This window comes from Apaloderma vittatum, unplaced genomic scaffold, assembly GCF_000703405.1.
Source record: "Apaloderma vittatum isolate BGI_N311 unplaced genomic scaffold, ASM70340v1 scaffold6034, whole genome shotgun sequence".
NCBI lineage: Eukaryota > Metazoa > Chordata > Aves > Trogoniformes > Trogonidae > Apaloderma > Apaloderma vittatum.
Genome location: NW_009711986.1, coordinates 26,867 through 42,498, shown reverse-complemented (window position 1 = coordinate 42,498; position 15,632 = coordinate 26,867). Strand labels below are relative to the sequence as shown.

Below are 15,632 nucleotides of genomic sequence, written 5' to 3'. Positions count from 1 at the left end.
CAGCAGGAAAACTGAAGCTGTAACTCTTTCAAAAGCATATTTATTATAGTAGTCTAATTTTCGTAATATTAATCACTGTGTTAACAACCTTTTTTTTCTTGTTTGCTGGCTTTTAGTAAGCGACTGCAATGCAACTTTAGATGGAGAAATCATTCATGTGAACTACTCATTCATTACAAGCAACAATCTCACATGTATGAATGGCACCATGAACTACAAACCAGTCCAATTTCCCAGTGAGCAATACTGGAAGTAAGGAAATATTTTAAAGAAATTGTTAAAAATGCATGTACTATGCATTGTGGATTTGAATGTGCTTTTTATATTGTTCTGATCTTGCTGTCTAGAAACAATCTAGTCAAGATATGCAAATCTTGTGGAGGGGACTTAAAATTTAATTGATAACCCTGGGCCCTTAAAAACAAGTCAACCCATAGCAAACTGAAAAATACTCCAGCTCAAAGAAGTCCTCTTCTCTGGAGTCCTGGTAGGGGCTACTCAGCATCTTTATTTATAGCATATACTTTTTATAAGGAGTTACTGTGCAAAATATATTCACTCTGTTCTGAATCTGGACCTATTGTGAAATTATTGTTTCTTTAGCCACATGGTTTCAATTTGCCTCATTTTCCCTGGGTTCCTGGAAACCAATTCTTCTTATGGGCTCCTCTCTTGCAATCAGAATTTCATGGTTAACATGCATGAAAGAGCAGAGGTGGGTCTAATGGGAGATATATGGAGAGCTGAGGTCTGGTAGACTTAAAAGAGAGGAAAAGTGTGGTTATATATCTGTTTTTTCAATGCCAATCATGCAGTTCTAACTGCATGCTCATGGAAGCTGCTGCAAGGTCTTGTAATATCTACAGAAACTATCTCACTTTACTTCAGAAAGTGGCTGAAGAGAAGTGTCTGCTGCTGTTGCTCTCTTCTTATTGCAGCATTTTGTGCTTTCAGTAAAGTGGCTCTTCAGCGCTCAAGTGGGTTGGACGAGACTGGTACCATTGTCTGGTACCTGGCTCTCTGCCTCCTCCTGTCCTGGATGATTGTTGGAGCTGTGTTGTTTAAAGGAATAAAATCTTCTGGAAAGGTAAGTTAGAAAGAGCAAGCAGCAGACTTTTGGCCTGACCCTGCCCTTCCAATGTCAAATGGGATCAGAGAAGCTTAGCACAAGGCAGGATGCAGTCCTAAACCACTACCTTCTTATGAACTCAGCATTAGACTTTCTGCTCCTTGACTTCATAACTTCATAACTGTTACATAAAATATGAGTAAGGTGCTGATTACATAGCAATTACTTAACACGTGGATCTCTTAGCTCCACCAAGGCTACCATGTATTTGGGAAACTTGCTGTCATGCTGATGACTCCAGCTGAGTTTTGGCCATCACTTGGCCTGTTATGATGGACATGTGAGTGTGACTGCACACTGTGCACACACCCTAGAACACCTGGTAATTGTTTGAACTTCCAGACTAGTTGGGCTGTTTAGACAATATGGGTCAGCAAACAGATCTGCGTGTGCAGACTCCTGCCAGATTGTGAAATGTTGTTTGTAGTCAAGATTTCAAACTGCTTTTAGGGGCCAGGTCTATGGATGCTTGATTTCAGACCCTGGCTCTGCTAAGTTCCCATTTCCAGGTGCTGGAGCACAGCTGTCTGGAGTTTTCCTTGGCCTAGGTCAGCTGATCTCCAGACTTCAGGCAGGCTGAATTTCATTATTCCCTGGCTGAGGTCCTTTTCCTAATCTAGTTCCTTCCTCCCCATATGCCTTTCTTGCCTCCATGTTACAACTCTATTTCTTGCTTCTTCAGTCTCTATCGCCTTCCTTCTTCCTCTTACCCTTTCTGCACTGATTTTTTTTTTTTTTCAATTCTTTCTGTCATTGTTTCTATCTATCATTTTTTGCTGCCTGTCTTTCTTTCCTCTGTCTGATGTCTCCTCCTGTTCTGCTTTCGATTTGGAGCTTTTGGCCCTCTGTCTCAATGCTTCAGGGTGGAGTATCCATGCTTTCTCAGCCACAGTTGTTCTACCACATGGCTCCTCTTTAACTCGCGTTCTTTGGGTTCCCCATGATTGGCTCTTCCTGCTGTCACTTCTCTTCTGGCACAAAGGTGTAAGCATCTCTGAGGGGTAAGGTAAGAATCATAAGAATCCAGCTGGGCAGGAAGAAGGCAAAGATAAAGACTGGAGAGAATTGACTGTTCTGGAAAAATATCAAGGTCTTCAGAAATGGCAGACTCACTATAAGATGGTGCAATGTTATGGCTTCGTGTAACCAGCAGTACTGGGTCAATTATCTGTATGTGCAACACTGAAACTGAGACTTGAGAAACAAGAGTATTCTTGAATGTAGCCTGGACGATAATAGCACTGCTTAGCCCTTGCTTCTGGCCCAGATCCCATCACACTAGAAATTGTGTAGACAAAGAACAAAAAAGATCTGTGTCCAAGAGAAACTAGAAGTCCTTGTTCCCAGTAAAGAAAGTTTCCGGCATGGATTGAGTGGTTTGGGTGGTTTTTTTTTTTCTCTTTTCTTTTCTTTTGTTTTTTTCCCAACAGTCTCAACAGGAGATAATTTTATCCTGGTCACCTAATTTTGACTGGCTTTCAGTTCACAATTTCTAGAAGCATTGCCTTGCAAGAGATCTCCGGGTTAGTTGAGCCTAGGTTTGTTACAGCAGTAAATTGTGTCAGAAAAATGTATTTCTGAAACTGGTCAAGTGCTATCTGAAAAGTGGATATGTGGCTTGGGCCTTCTGCTTCTGCTGGAATGCAGCTCCAGAACCAGCTAAGCCAGATGGTTTAGTGCTTGGAGTGTGTTCATTTCCTTGGGTGCCTGTTTTTCACTTATATCAGCAGGCCTTAGCCTAAAGCCTGGCCATTCCTTCTGCTCGGATGTCTGTGCATCCCCTCACTTCTAATGTGTGCTCCTGCCTTTCTATCTGCAGGTTGTTTATTTTACTGCGCTCTTCCCATACGTCATCCTGCTCATCTTACTGGTGCGAGGTGCCACCCTGGAAGGTGCTCTGGATGGCATTGAATACTACATTGGGAGGCAATCCAACATCACCAAGCTGATGGAGGCAGAGGTGAGAGGTAGCATCAACGCAGGAAGCATGACACACTTCTGCTGTTCTATGGGCTTATCACTTACAAAACAGCAACTCCTTTTTTTTCAGTGAGGTTATTCTTCTTCTTCTGCCCTACACTTTGTGTCTGCAGCTGCATTCTGTATTTTTTGCTTTTTTTTTTGTTTGGTTTTTTAGCAATCTCCAGTTCTATTGGAAGTCTAAGCCCTTATTCTAGTTACTCTCAGTCTGAAAAATAGCCTGCCTGCCACACCAAACAGTGACAACTGTCATATTGCCTTGAGCAGCCCTTGGGGGACAAGCTGGAGTTTCACCTTAGCAAGGCTTGCTTAGAAGGTTTTTGCTGCAGGATCAAGCATTGCTCTCACATGTGTCCCGCTTGCTTTGGTTACTAATAAATTTCAAGGGAATTTATCAAAAGATTGGAGGGACCCCTGAGTTTGAATTTCAGGCTGTACCTCACAGAGGAAATCAGCTTGGGAAATTAGGCTGACAGGGAAGGGCACCTTGTGTCAAAGAGGCCTGGATTTTTTTTGTTCTGGCTTATGCCAACATTAGTTCTGTTTTACCAAAAGCAAACAGTGTGGTATTCATTTGTGGTATTTTATGTGACCATTTGGCTTTGAGTGGCTGTAGCAGAAGCAGAAGTGGTTCATCTGGGTCATGATATGAGGAACACTAGTGGGAGAGCACATGGAAGTTCTCATTCCTGCAACCTTGTCCTGCTTTTCCTTATTCGTCGACACTGTGACAAGATTAATATCTCAACAACCCGTATATGTAAATTAATTGAATCTCTTCTTCAGGTTTAGCCCAATAAGGTTAAGTATTTGATATCATAATTGAGATTGGCCTTCAGAGATCATAGAAGATATTATTTATGCTTGTGACTGCAAGGTCAGCAGCATGCTATAACCTACCTACTCTAAAACTCGTATGGAAGACAATCATATATTCAGAATAAATGTAGAAACCCTCTGGATCTTTGAATGCAGACTTAAGTGTTTATGATGAGAACTGTAAGTAATACACTAATTCCTGTTTTCTTATTTCTGGTAGGTTTGGAAAGATGCAGCCACCCAGATATTCTACTCCCTGTCCGTGGCATGGGGCGGGCTTGTTGCTTTGTCTTCCTACAATAAGTTCCACAACAACTGCTACTCAGATGCTATTTTAGTTTGTGTAACCAACTGCCTCACCAGCGTATTTGCTGGGTTTGCTATATTCTCCATCTTGGGACATATGGCATTTGTGTCTGAGAGACCCGTCTCAGAGGTCGTGGACTCAGGTAGGCTGATTGTCATGCTGTCGGTATTAGGGCTTGCTTTGACCAAGGTGTGACAATAACCTCCTTCCTTCTGCTACTTTCCAGGATTTGACCTGGCGTTTGTAGCCTACCCAGAGGCTCTCTCCAGGTTACCGGTTTCTCCTTTGTGGTCCTTCTTGTTTTTCTTCATGCTCCTGCTCTTGGGCCTTGACTCTCAGTTTGCCACTATAGGTGAGTGGGGTTTAAGTAATCCATGAGTTTTAAAATGAATGTTACCTTTCTTAATTTTTCTGCTCAAAACCCTAACTTCCTCTTTGCAGAAACACTTACGACGACCATACAAGATATATATCCCGAAGTGATGAAAAAGTTAAGAATGCCTATAACCCTGGGTGTGTGCATATTGCTCTTCTTTCTCGGTCTTATCTGTGTTACTCAGGTAAGACTTTACATCCTTTTTTGGCTGTGGGTTTAGTTATGCTGAAAGCCATAAACACAAGTCAAAGTATCCTTTCCAACTGCTCCTGTTTGCATGGATCACTTGGGAGACTCAAATTCTGTCAGTGTGCCTGGACATGCAAATCAGAAGTTCCTGGGGGAAGCTTTGAAGAACCTAGGGTTTTCTGTGATTATTGAACTGAGACGCGCTTTTAAATAGAAACTCTGTACAGAGCCTGTGAACCATCAACGTGATGTATTGCTCCTCAGTTCAGTAGCTTATTTTTATGATGTCAAGCATATACACATAGTGTGTCTGCAGCTCTGTGAGTATTGCTAAATAGGTGCTGACGGGACCTGTTTGTTCAGAACTGACTACAAAACAAGACAGGATTTGAGAAATGGCCTATTCAAGCCATAAAAATATGTTAGCTCACCTATTAGATCTGTAGATTATATGGTTACTTCTTCTCTGTGTGTAAAAATATATACATACATAAAAGGAATTTAAAGTATACTGTGTAAAATTTCTTGAGATAATTGCTTTTAAGGAGATATATATATGTATATTGCTGATATTTCCAGTTCAAGAGACAGGGAACTACCGGAGAGAGTCCAGCAGAGGGCTACAAAGATGACTGGGGTGCTGGAGCATCTCTTTTACCAGGAAAGGTTGAGATAGCTGAGACTATTTAGCCTGGAGAAGAGAAGACTGAGAGGACAGCTCATCAATATCTATAAATACCTGAAGGGTGGATACAGGGAGGATGGAAACAGACTCTTTTCAGTAGTGCCCAATGACAGCACAAAGGGCAACAGGCACAAGCTGGAACAGAGAAAGTTTCATCTAAACATGAAGAAAAAATTCTTCCTCACAGGCTGCCCAGGAAGGTTGTGGAGTCTATTCTGGAAACTTTCAAAACTCATCCAGATGCAATTCTCTGTAATGTGCTTTAGACAATCCTGCTTTAGCAGGGGGGTTGGACTAGCTGATATCTAGTGTTCCCTTCTGACTCCAATTCTGTGATTCCAGCTATTATTCTGTCATATAAAGGTTCATCGCAGTGACTCCATCTAGAAATGCAAATTTACTTATGCAGTTAAACTGAGAATGTGACAAAGATAGCTGGGGTGAACAGACAGTTGTATGGTTAGCAAAACATACAAATTATGAAACATAATGGCAGGGAAGCTTGCAAAGGGCCTGGTAGGCAAGAGTGTGAAATGGCTTAAAGCCTGTCTCCTGCTCTGTGACCCTGCTATTGCATGCTGATGATAAAAGCCATGTTTAACCCATGCAGAAAACTTGTGCATCTAGGAGTATACAAGCCTGGAAGAACTGTATCTGGTACAGTTGCTGCCATAGCTTGGTATTAAAACTTTGGCATCAGCCTTAATACTGTAAATTCCAAATTTAAATCTTGTTCTCATCTGTTTATATATACTCTGCATATACATATATCTTGTTATGAGTATACAGATCCACAATATTTTGTAAATGTGCTTTCCAACTTGACAAAGATAGTTAAATGAATTAATGTTTGCAAATGTATACTTAACCTAGAGAACTGGGAATTTAAAAAACCACACACTGGTGATTAGTTAAACTGGCTTGAAATGCACAACTTATTTTATTTGAATAAAGAAGTTACTGGGACTGCATACAGTTTTATCTCTTTATTGTTTCTTATACAGGCAGGAATTTACTGGGTTAACCTAATAGATCACTTTTGTGCTGGATGGGGAATCCTTATTGCAGCTGTCCTGGAGATAACAGGCATTGTCTACATTTACGGTAAATTATTTGCATTGAAAATACACTGTGCTGGGACTGCATAATCGTGAATGTTAAACATTAGTTACTGCAATGAAGCATTTTCACCTTAACTGGCTGAAAATCTTTAGTGATTACCACTGAACTGGAGAATCTGGCCTTTCTTCTATTCCTGTTGAGTAACCACACCTGCAAGGGAGGCACCTGCTTCACAGTGCACCCTACTATTGTCTTCCAACAGGAGGAAACAGGTTCATAGAAGACATTGAAATGATGATAGGAAAGAAGAGCTGTTTATTCTGGCTGTGGTGGAGAATGTGCTGGTTTTTCATTACTCCTGTGCTGTTAATGGTAAGTGTAGATGATGGGATTTTGTTAGTGTGGCAGAACGTAGTAATTGGCTATTGAAGAGGTTTCCATGTCAAGACAGGCTGTGACTGTACCACTGAAGAAGACTACATGGTATCTGTGCTTTCTGATCTGTACCGCTCCTCCTTGGGTCTTCTCCAGGAGAGAATGGAACTTCAGGCTAGTTGCTAGTGAGTGGGACCTGCTCTCTGAGAACTGATAGAGAGCACCCAGATTGGCCATTTTAGCAGCTGAACTAGCTTCATTTCAGACTGAGAAAAGAATTTGAAAACCTAGATTACCTAGGTTTTCCCCCTTTGAGGGAAATCCTATTTTCAGGACAGATCCTTGGCTTGGGTTTGCTCTTTGGATTTACAGCTTCTCCCCTGTCTGATACTTACGTCTTTTGATGTGTTTCTCAGTTTTTCATCACTCCTGGACTTCTGGTTGTGAGTAGTGATGGCTGGATTATATTACTATGAGATATTTCATTAACATCCCAAATCCAGGAGCAGCGACAAGTCACACAGGCCAACATATTACCTTTAATGTATCAGGATTAGAGTTTTGAAAATGCTGATTTAAAATATTTTACTTCTGCAGCAATATTTGCCATGGAAACATATAAAACATACAGAAAAAGGTACTTGCCTCAACCAGCAACATATATATTCTCCAACATGAAATTCAAACAGAACGCAGAATTCAACTTCTGTTTAAATAGATATACTTAAAGTGTTTGAGTGCATATAGTGTTGTCTTTCAGTCCTGTCCTTTAGTCTTACTGCTTGGCCATGACTGAATGCCAAATCCTGCACAACCATGCTTGCATTCAGAGACAAAGAGGGAAATGTGCAAAATTTATAGTTAACCCTTTTTTAACCAACTTAGAAATACAGCGTAAGTTCAAGTTAGCTGGAAATCTGCTTTTCTCTCTGAATCTTTTTGCCATTCTTACAGGCAATTTTGATCTGGTCCTTGGTCACGTTTTCACCTCCCACTTATGGCTCAGTGCCATATCCAACTTGGGGAACTGCTGTTGGCTGGTGCATGATCATCTTCTGTGTCATCTGGATTCCCATTGTTGCTATTCTAAAAATAGTTAAAGCTGAAGGAAACCTTTGTCGGGTAAGGGCACAGAAAAACTACTGTAGCCTCAAATCTTGCTTTACTTGGCATTATGAGGAATGTCTGTGCTTTCTTCTCCAGTACGTGTTCGATACCTTGAGATGTTTGTTAACTGTGTTTTTAGACCAAAACACATCACATAGAAGTATTGTATTAGAGGCAAATTTACCCTACTGTGTCCGAATATGAAGATAAAGTCTAATTCTCTGGGAGTGCTCCTACACATTCAACAGAGATTTTTGTTGTTTCTATTGTTATTCCAGCTGCTTTCAATTCTCTGAAGAGTTTCTATTACTTTCTATCCCTATATATTTTACTGGAATTTTGCCTCCCAGTCTTCACAGAAACAAGCAGCTGCAAGTTCTGAGGTATGTTCTTGCCAAGCTTTGTCAGAGAGTCCTGGTTACAGCTTTCTCTGCTTATTTGACTTCAGCGTCCAGAATCCACTGAACCCAAAGATGTTTGGATTGATTTTAAAGAACTTTGGTGATCTGTTTGCCATTTCTTGAGTTGCAGGGCATATCTAGATTTACAGCTTTACTGAGTTTTAACAATAGCCCAGACTAATGCAAGATATTAAATGTCTCTTTTTTTTTTGCTTTCAAGCGCATTGTAAGCTGCTGCAGGCCTGCTGCAAACTGGGGTCCCTACCTGGAATGTAACCGAGGAGAAAGATACAGCCATGTTGTAGATCCCAAAAAGGAACATGAGATTCCAACTGTGTCCGGCTTTGTATACATTCAACAATGAGACGGCCACTTTGATGACGACTTTTTAGCATATGTGTGTGGTTTTTTAATTTAACTATTAGAAAGTGACAACAACAGAAAGCAAATCAGTTCTCTGCCCTATAAAATCCAGCCCTCAAATGAAAGCAAGCCATGTCGTTTTTAGTGTTGTATGTCTGGGGAGGAATGAGTAACTTAGGCACTGAGATCTCCCCAGAGATTTAGGTTGAAAGGGCAGGAAAATGCATTGCAGGCTCGCCAGGCTGATAGGCTGTGCAAGCTTAACCTCATCCAACCAGTATCCAGCTGGATGGCAGACAAGTGTGGAAAAGAACAAAGACCTATTCTGGTGTTCCCCAGCTAGAAGGGAATTTGAGCCAAAAGGTGCTGTGTTTGCATACCCTGATGTGCTACAGGCAGTTGCTACCTTCTGCTGTGCTTTGCAATTCACAGAGGTGTACGTTTGTCAGAGAAGTGAATGGATGTGCTGCTGCCTGGCACTGTAGCTCAGGGAACAGGAAGAATTTTTCTCTGTTAAAGCCTTGCTCAGTGCTGTGAAGCTGCTCAGGATTTGATGCTGACTGTAGCATGTGTGTGTTTTGTCTGTGCATCAAAATATTGAGTGCCAAAAAATTGCCATCACAGGGAATAAGACTTTAACATGGTGAAAAGCAGGCTTCTGTTTCTCATTATTCCCCTTAGGATCCCTGAAGTGCCATATTTAGTTTCATGCCCCATGCTCAGTATTCATCTGTCTAGAATTCAAAAATCCTATATTTCCATATTCTGTCGTCAGTCTGTGCAGAAGGAGATAGTGACCACTGAGCTCTGGTGCATCTGCCCTCTTACAGCCACCAAGGCCTTGCCTGTCAGTTCTCTGCATCTTTCACTCATGCTTGGGTTTTCCCTTCCAAAGGAGACTGAGGGTGCTTTTTAAAGATTCAGTGTTATCCGTGTTCTGATGGAGCCAAAGGAAGAAGAACTTTACCCCAAGTGAAGGTTACAACTGCCTTGTAGTGCTGTTACTCCAAAATTTGAGGTTACTGAAAAGTTAAGAAGTTTGTAATACATTTGGGAACACGGACTTACCCTTCTACCTAGGCAGGAGGGGTTAAGGTTAAGAGAACCTGACTTCACTTGCAATACAAGTGAATTCATAATGAAGGAAATGAAGGAAAAAAGACCTGTGGGTTGAATTAATACATTTTGTGTGCTGACGATAATGTTGAGGCTGAGAAAAATGTTTCTTACTGTGATAATGGTTCCTTAGGAACAACACAGCAGGGTTTGTAGCTGTCACTTCCTCTCTGGGTTTTGTCACTCTTTCTGGACATGAAGGAGTGTAGGTAGTGGCTTGTTGCCCAAGCTGCATACTTTGGTGTTTTATACTGGTGTTTTTGTGACAAATCAACACTTTATGGCTAATAAAATGTGATTTTTCTGTTTTTAATGGTTCTGGAGCTGGAAAATGAAATTTTACCCTTTTGTATGGAGTTGAGGGGAGGGGGGCAGTGGGTGGGAAGGGAATTAACACTAACTCTTCTATGATTCTAAGCCTTTGGGAGATTGAACTGGAAGGATTAAACCTCCAGGAAGCCTTTTCTTGTAGAAATTAAGATGTAGTGCAATAGCTAAGTTTTGGGGTGGGCTCAGAAAATACAGAAATTAATTGAGGTGGAATTTATAAAAAGGACTGTGGGATTAGATCACATAATCAAAGCTGGTGAAGAAGACCCCTTTCCTGTACTCCAGCTGCTCTGGGATCATAGTTTAGCCATAAACCAGCAGAAAACAGCGCTGTCTCTGGCCCTGATGTACAGAGAGGCTGGGAGAGAGAAAGAGACTGAGCTGAAAAATTGTGGTTCCCACCCACCAGGACAGAATGCATTGGAGTTGCTGCAGTGGGCAACAATTCACACCTGGGAAGGGACAGTCTCTAGGAAGAAGAGAGAAACTATTCAAGAAACAAGTGAGAGTACTCTGAGAATTGGTGCAGTCTGACCAAAACAGCTTCAGAAAGAACCAGGAAAGTTTTGGCCAAAGAGACGCTGAAGTCTGATAACAGCCATCTACCACCCTGCAGGAAGCCCCTGCTGCTGTACACAGAGCTCCTTTGAGGCTTCTTCTGCTGTGGACTTAAGTCCTTCTAGGGACTGTTACCATGATGTTCTATCAATGCCTCTAAGAAGAGTGACAGAAGACAATTTCTGAAGGGCTGGGGCTCCAGTTTTAGTGCTTTTTTCTTTCTCCAAGGTAAGAAAATCCCCCAGTTCTGAAAGCAAGGTTTGTTCTCCTGGCCTCTGGCGGAGCTGGTACTTGTCTCTGTGCATGTATGTACCTTCCTGGTACATCCAGGGTCTGTTGCTCTCTTTGGGTGAATTGATTTATTCCTTATGTTGCTGACTGCTGGCATCTGCTGAGGAGTCTCAAATTCTGTTTAGGAGCTGCCATTCATATTCCTTGCTCGTTGCAGTGCTGGCCCAGCAGCTAGGAATATTCAAGAGACCCTGGGGGTTACATGAAGAAGTGGTGTCCCTCAGTGCTCTTTTGTTCCCGGTAAAGGACGCTGCCCTGTGTTGAACAGGTGGTTAAAATGCCTGATATGTGAAGTCTTTTAGTTTGAGGAAAAAAGGAAAACAGCTCTCTGCTTTGGATCCAGCTAATCAGGGGTGAAAGGGAAACTCGGAAAGAGAAAAGTGGAAGTGCAAAAGAAGTACATTCACTTAGATGGGCTCAAAACTGAAGTATGTTTTCATTCAGAAGAGAGAATGCAGATGTGTGCGGTTTGAAAAAATTAAATCTATAACCTGCAAACATTGAAAAAGAGACGTTTCAACCGGTATTTGTATGTGTATGTAAAGCAATCAGTTAGGAATGAAGTGTATGAAAGCAAATTTAAAACGCAGAAGTTAATTCTACTATGGAGACTGTTCGTAGGCGTGATGTCTAATTTTTTATTATTATTATTTTAAAGTTTTCCCACTCCTACCCCGTTACGGATTTGCTACGGGACGTTTCCCAGCCGAGGCTGCATGGCAGCGGGCTGACCAGCAGAGAGCAGCGTGTGCTCGCCTTCTCTGCTCTGCTCCCGGCGCCCGGCAAGGGGCGGCGTTCGAGGGGCCGGAGCGCTCCCCCGGCCCGGCCTGGCCATCCCGGCACGCGCGGAGGCTGAGTTAGAAGGCAGCAGCTGTGAAGCCGAGTCATTTGGCACTCGCTCCTGCCTGGCTGGCAGCTGCCAAACAGCATCCGAGCTTTGAAGCAGACTGGCCATAGGGAAAGGTCTTTTTCAACCAGTTCCAGATGTGTGGAAAGGATGCCTGGTCACCTGTTGCACTCCCGCGTGGCTTCAAGCTGAATGTTATGGTAGTAATACAGTTGCCCTGTTAAAGCCATTCTGGCAGCTGCAGGCATAGGTTTTCTTGGCAGACCGGTTGTCCTAGTAAGTGGACCTTTCCAGCCTCACGTTGCAGTTTCATGATGCGTAGTGTATCCCCACTCCCAAGTTCCTAGAGCTCAGCTGATGTGCACCCTGCTTTTTTTATAAGAAGCATCAGCATGGACCCAGAGTAGCATGCATGCTTTTAATTAAAGGCTTTTTTTTTTTTTCTTGTTTCAGCTTTATATCTTATTTTCCATCATTTTGTGGCTCTGTGGGAAGGCTTTAGGTAGTTGCTTGGCTTCAAACTCATGGTTGTGGCTGTGCTTGATGTGGGTTCCATGGCACTGAAGTCAGGCTCTGAGCAATGGGGCATCTGCCCTGCAGTTGGACTGTGGCCGTTTGGAGAGGGATGAATGTGAAGTAAAAAGTACTAGTGTGTGAGCAGAGCTCACTTGCTGGGGACCTGCATGGAAGAGAAAAGGTGATTGCACAGCTTGTATGTTGACGGCAAAATCATGTATTTCCTATGACTTACGTTTTGAAGGGATTGGGAATACTCCAAAGTCTGATCCAGCAGAAAGTTCCCAAATGGTCAAATTGAAACTGGCCCCAAAGAACTTGCTGGGGCAAAAAGATTTACACTGTTGGAAGAACCTGTTTTCAATAATTTTGGTGATGTTTGCGTTTTAGTCTAAATAATCTTTGTTTTAGAAGATTAGTAAATACCATCTACAAGGTATTGAAGAAGAAAAATACTGAAGTTTAACAAATCCTAGTTTAAAATAAAAAAAATAATTCTCAGTCTGAATTGCTTTGGAAGGAAGGTGAGGGGGAAGTTGACTTTTTGGCTTCTTGATTTGGAATGAGGGAATTGTTACAATTGTCTAAGGGATGAGAAATATATTTTCCAATTTAACTCTGTGATACAAATAAGGCAAATGCTAGCAAAACCCTTTAAAGACAAAAAAAAACCCAGAAACACACATTACCCTAATAGTGTTAGTTAGTTTGGGGTTTGTTTTTTTTTTAAAAAAAAGCTAATGTTTGTCCCTCTGTTAACAGGGTTCTGGAAGTCAATATCTAATCTCAGGTATCTGTGAATCCCAGGGAAACTCTAGATTCTCTAGATTAGCCCTTTAAGTAGACAGTAGAGGGGAGGGGAAAAAATTAACTGAAATCTATAGGCTGTAGGTAAACAGTGCTTGATGAAGGAAATGAGGAAAGAAGACAATATAAAGAACTGACTGTTCCCATAATAAGTATTTTTCATTAGTTTTTATACATGAATTGTCTATAGAAATACAGATTAACTTAGGTACATGAGTAAAACTTTCCAATCAAAGCTCAGACATGGCCCAAAGCATATACAGGGCAGAAGAACAACTCCCGGCTCTGGTTCTCTTCATCCTTTCTCCTGCCCCAACAGGGATGCGTTGAGGAATGAAATATGTGTGATCTGAGCTGTATGTGAGGAGAGGTTTTCCTCCGCTTAACCTGGTTCATCAACTCATGCCAATTGCAACTGCAGTTTCGTGTTGAGTCTTTTGGCCTGATCCAGTTTCGGAGGTCCTTGTTCCCGCCGCTCCTCCAGTTCTGGTCCTGCTGCCTGGTTAGCAATCCCCCTGAGCTTACTGCTATGCATGAAGTAATGACATTACTCTAAACTAGTGCAGTGTAATAATTTATTGAAAAAAAACAACAAACAAACAATGCCTGTTTTGTCACGGGATCATTTAATAGGTTCCCTAAAGCCTACAGCCATAGAAATCAGGTGACTCAGAGAGAGCAGTTTCTGACCAGGCAGGGGAGGAGGTGATGTGGAACTGAGAAGCTATGATGAAAGGGTAGATGGAGCAGCAGGTTAAACTGGATCTTCCACTGAAGGAAGTGCAGTGGGAAATGACAGCCTTACCTGGGCTGACTGCTTGGTCAAGGTCAGACCAACTGATAGCACAGCCACAGCTGTGCTAATAAAAGAAGGTTTTCTTCCTCAATAAAACAATCTCAAGAAGCCTAAAGATGACTTTTTTTAAAATGATTTATCAGTAGGTGATGACTCAGCCCTTTATAAAAAAGTAGAACTGCACCTCAGTGATGCATGGAATCATTGTGGAGGTGAAATACGAGTGTGTGTCTTCAAAGTAATGTGCAGCCCCCCTAGCCCAAAAGACAGAGCAGAACTGAAGAGGTATAAAGACAGGGCCAAAAGACAACCTGAGTGTTGGAATAGGTTCTGCTTAGCAAACAAGTAAAAGGAACAAGGATTTTGTTTTGCAAAAATGAGAGCTGGACACCAGTGCCAACAGCCATCTATAGAAATCATGAAAGGGGTGATGAAGATGACTAAGGAATGACTATTCACTCTTCCTAATAACAATTTTAGAACCAAGGAAAAGACAGAAACGTACCAGGTGGCAGCTTTAAAATGAAAGGAGAAGCGTTTTCTCCAAAGCTAAGTCCAGCTGTGGAGCTCCGTGCTTGATATTTGTGCTAAATGATGACATGACTTCAAAGTAATTCAGAAAAAAAACACAGTTAAAACCCCCAAACAGATAAACACAAAAGTCTTCAACAAGGTGCACTACCTTTGGTTTAAGAGACTTTGAGAATACTGGACAGTGGGTGTGTAATTCTACTTTTCTTACTCTCTTCCCTGGGAATCTACATCCAGGCTGGTGTCAGAGACAAGATGCTGGCCTGCCCTGTTTGGTTTGATGCCATACAGCTGTCCTGGAGAGAAAATCTTGAACTATGTGATTCATGTTTGCAAACTTAACTCATTTCCAAGAAAATGCAGACTGGTGCCAAGAGAAACCTGTTGAATTTTCTCCCTCATGTGTGTGCTCTGTCAGATGAGAATAAATTCATGTTCAGCAGAGCCTGAATGCAGTTTCCTCTGGACATCTCCCTGTAGTGTACAGTCTCCTGAGTTCCAGACTTCCATTATTTCTTTTCAAGCAATCAAGCAGGCAGAACTACTTCTGGTGCAGACTCTTACTATAACCAAGAGGCAGAGAAAACATGACTAGCTTTGCTATGGGCAGCCTGAGCTCCACAATGTAAAACAAGCGCCAAGAACCAGTGACAACAGCTCCCCTCCTCAGGAAGGGTAACTGTCCTCCACCAGTGTTAATAAAAATAAGGTAAAGACACTTTAAAAGATAAATTGTGGAGCTAATGTTCGTCACCACTGCCTGAACTGGCTGCAGAGAACAAACAAACAAAAGGCTTGCAAGGCTCTTTCAGATGTGTTGCCTGATCTAGTTGAGAGGTGGCGTCCCTGCCAGCAGGGAGGCTGGATTAAGATGATCTCTAAGGTCCCTTCCAGTGTAGGCCATTCTATGATTCTATTACTGCCTTTGTAGAGTAGAGCATACTCAGTCACTGAGCAAAGCCTTGGCCAAGAGCCACTGCCACCAGGGCTGTCAGCCATGGAAGGCTCTTCAGCAAGGGCAAGGCATGTATCACGTGTGCAACTCCC

The 15,632-nt window shown here is 42.1% G+C and overlaps 1 protein-coding gene across 1 annotated transcript in view; it reads left to right on the top strand.

Annotated features, from left to right (window-relative positions):
• SLC6A14 (solute carrier family 6 (amino acid transporter), member 14) overlaps positions 1 to 8,794 on the top strand; it is a 13,328-nt gene extending 4,534 nt beyond the window's left edge. Inside the window, exons 4-13 of the mRNA XM_009867814.1 lie at positions 117 to 252; positions 955 to 1,087; positions 2,949 to 3,089; positions 4,149 to 4,377; positions 4,462 to 4,587; positions 4,677 to 4,795; positions 6,490 to 6,589; positions 6,810 to 6,919; positions 7,877 to 8,044; positions 8,651 to 8,794. Of these exons, the coding sequence (XP_009866116.1) occupies positions 117 to 252; positions 955 to 1,087; positions 2,949 to 3,089; positions 4,149 to 4,377; positions 4,462 to 4,587; positions 4,677 to 4,795; positions 6,490 to 6,589; positions 6,810 to 6,919; positions 7,877 to 8,044; positions 8,651 to 8,794 (1,406 nt within the window). The remainder of the gene's footprint in view (positions 1 to 116; positions 253 to 954; positions 1,088 to 2,948; positions 3,090 to 4,148; positions 4,378 to 4,461; positions 4,588 to 4,676; positions 4,796 to 6,489; positions 6,590 to 6,809; positions 6,920 to 7,876; positions 8,045 to 8,650) is intronic.
• Positions 8,795 to 15,632: the final 6,838 nt, after the last annotated feature.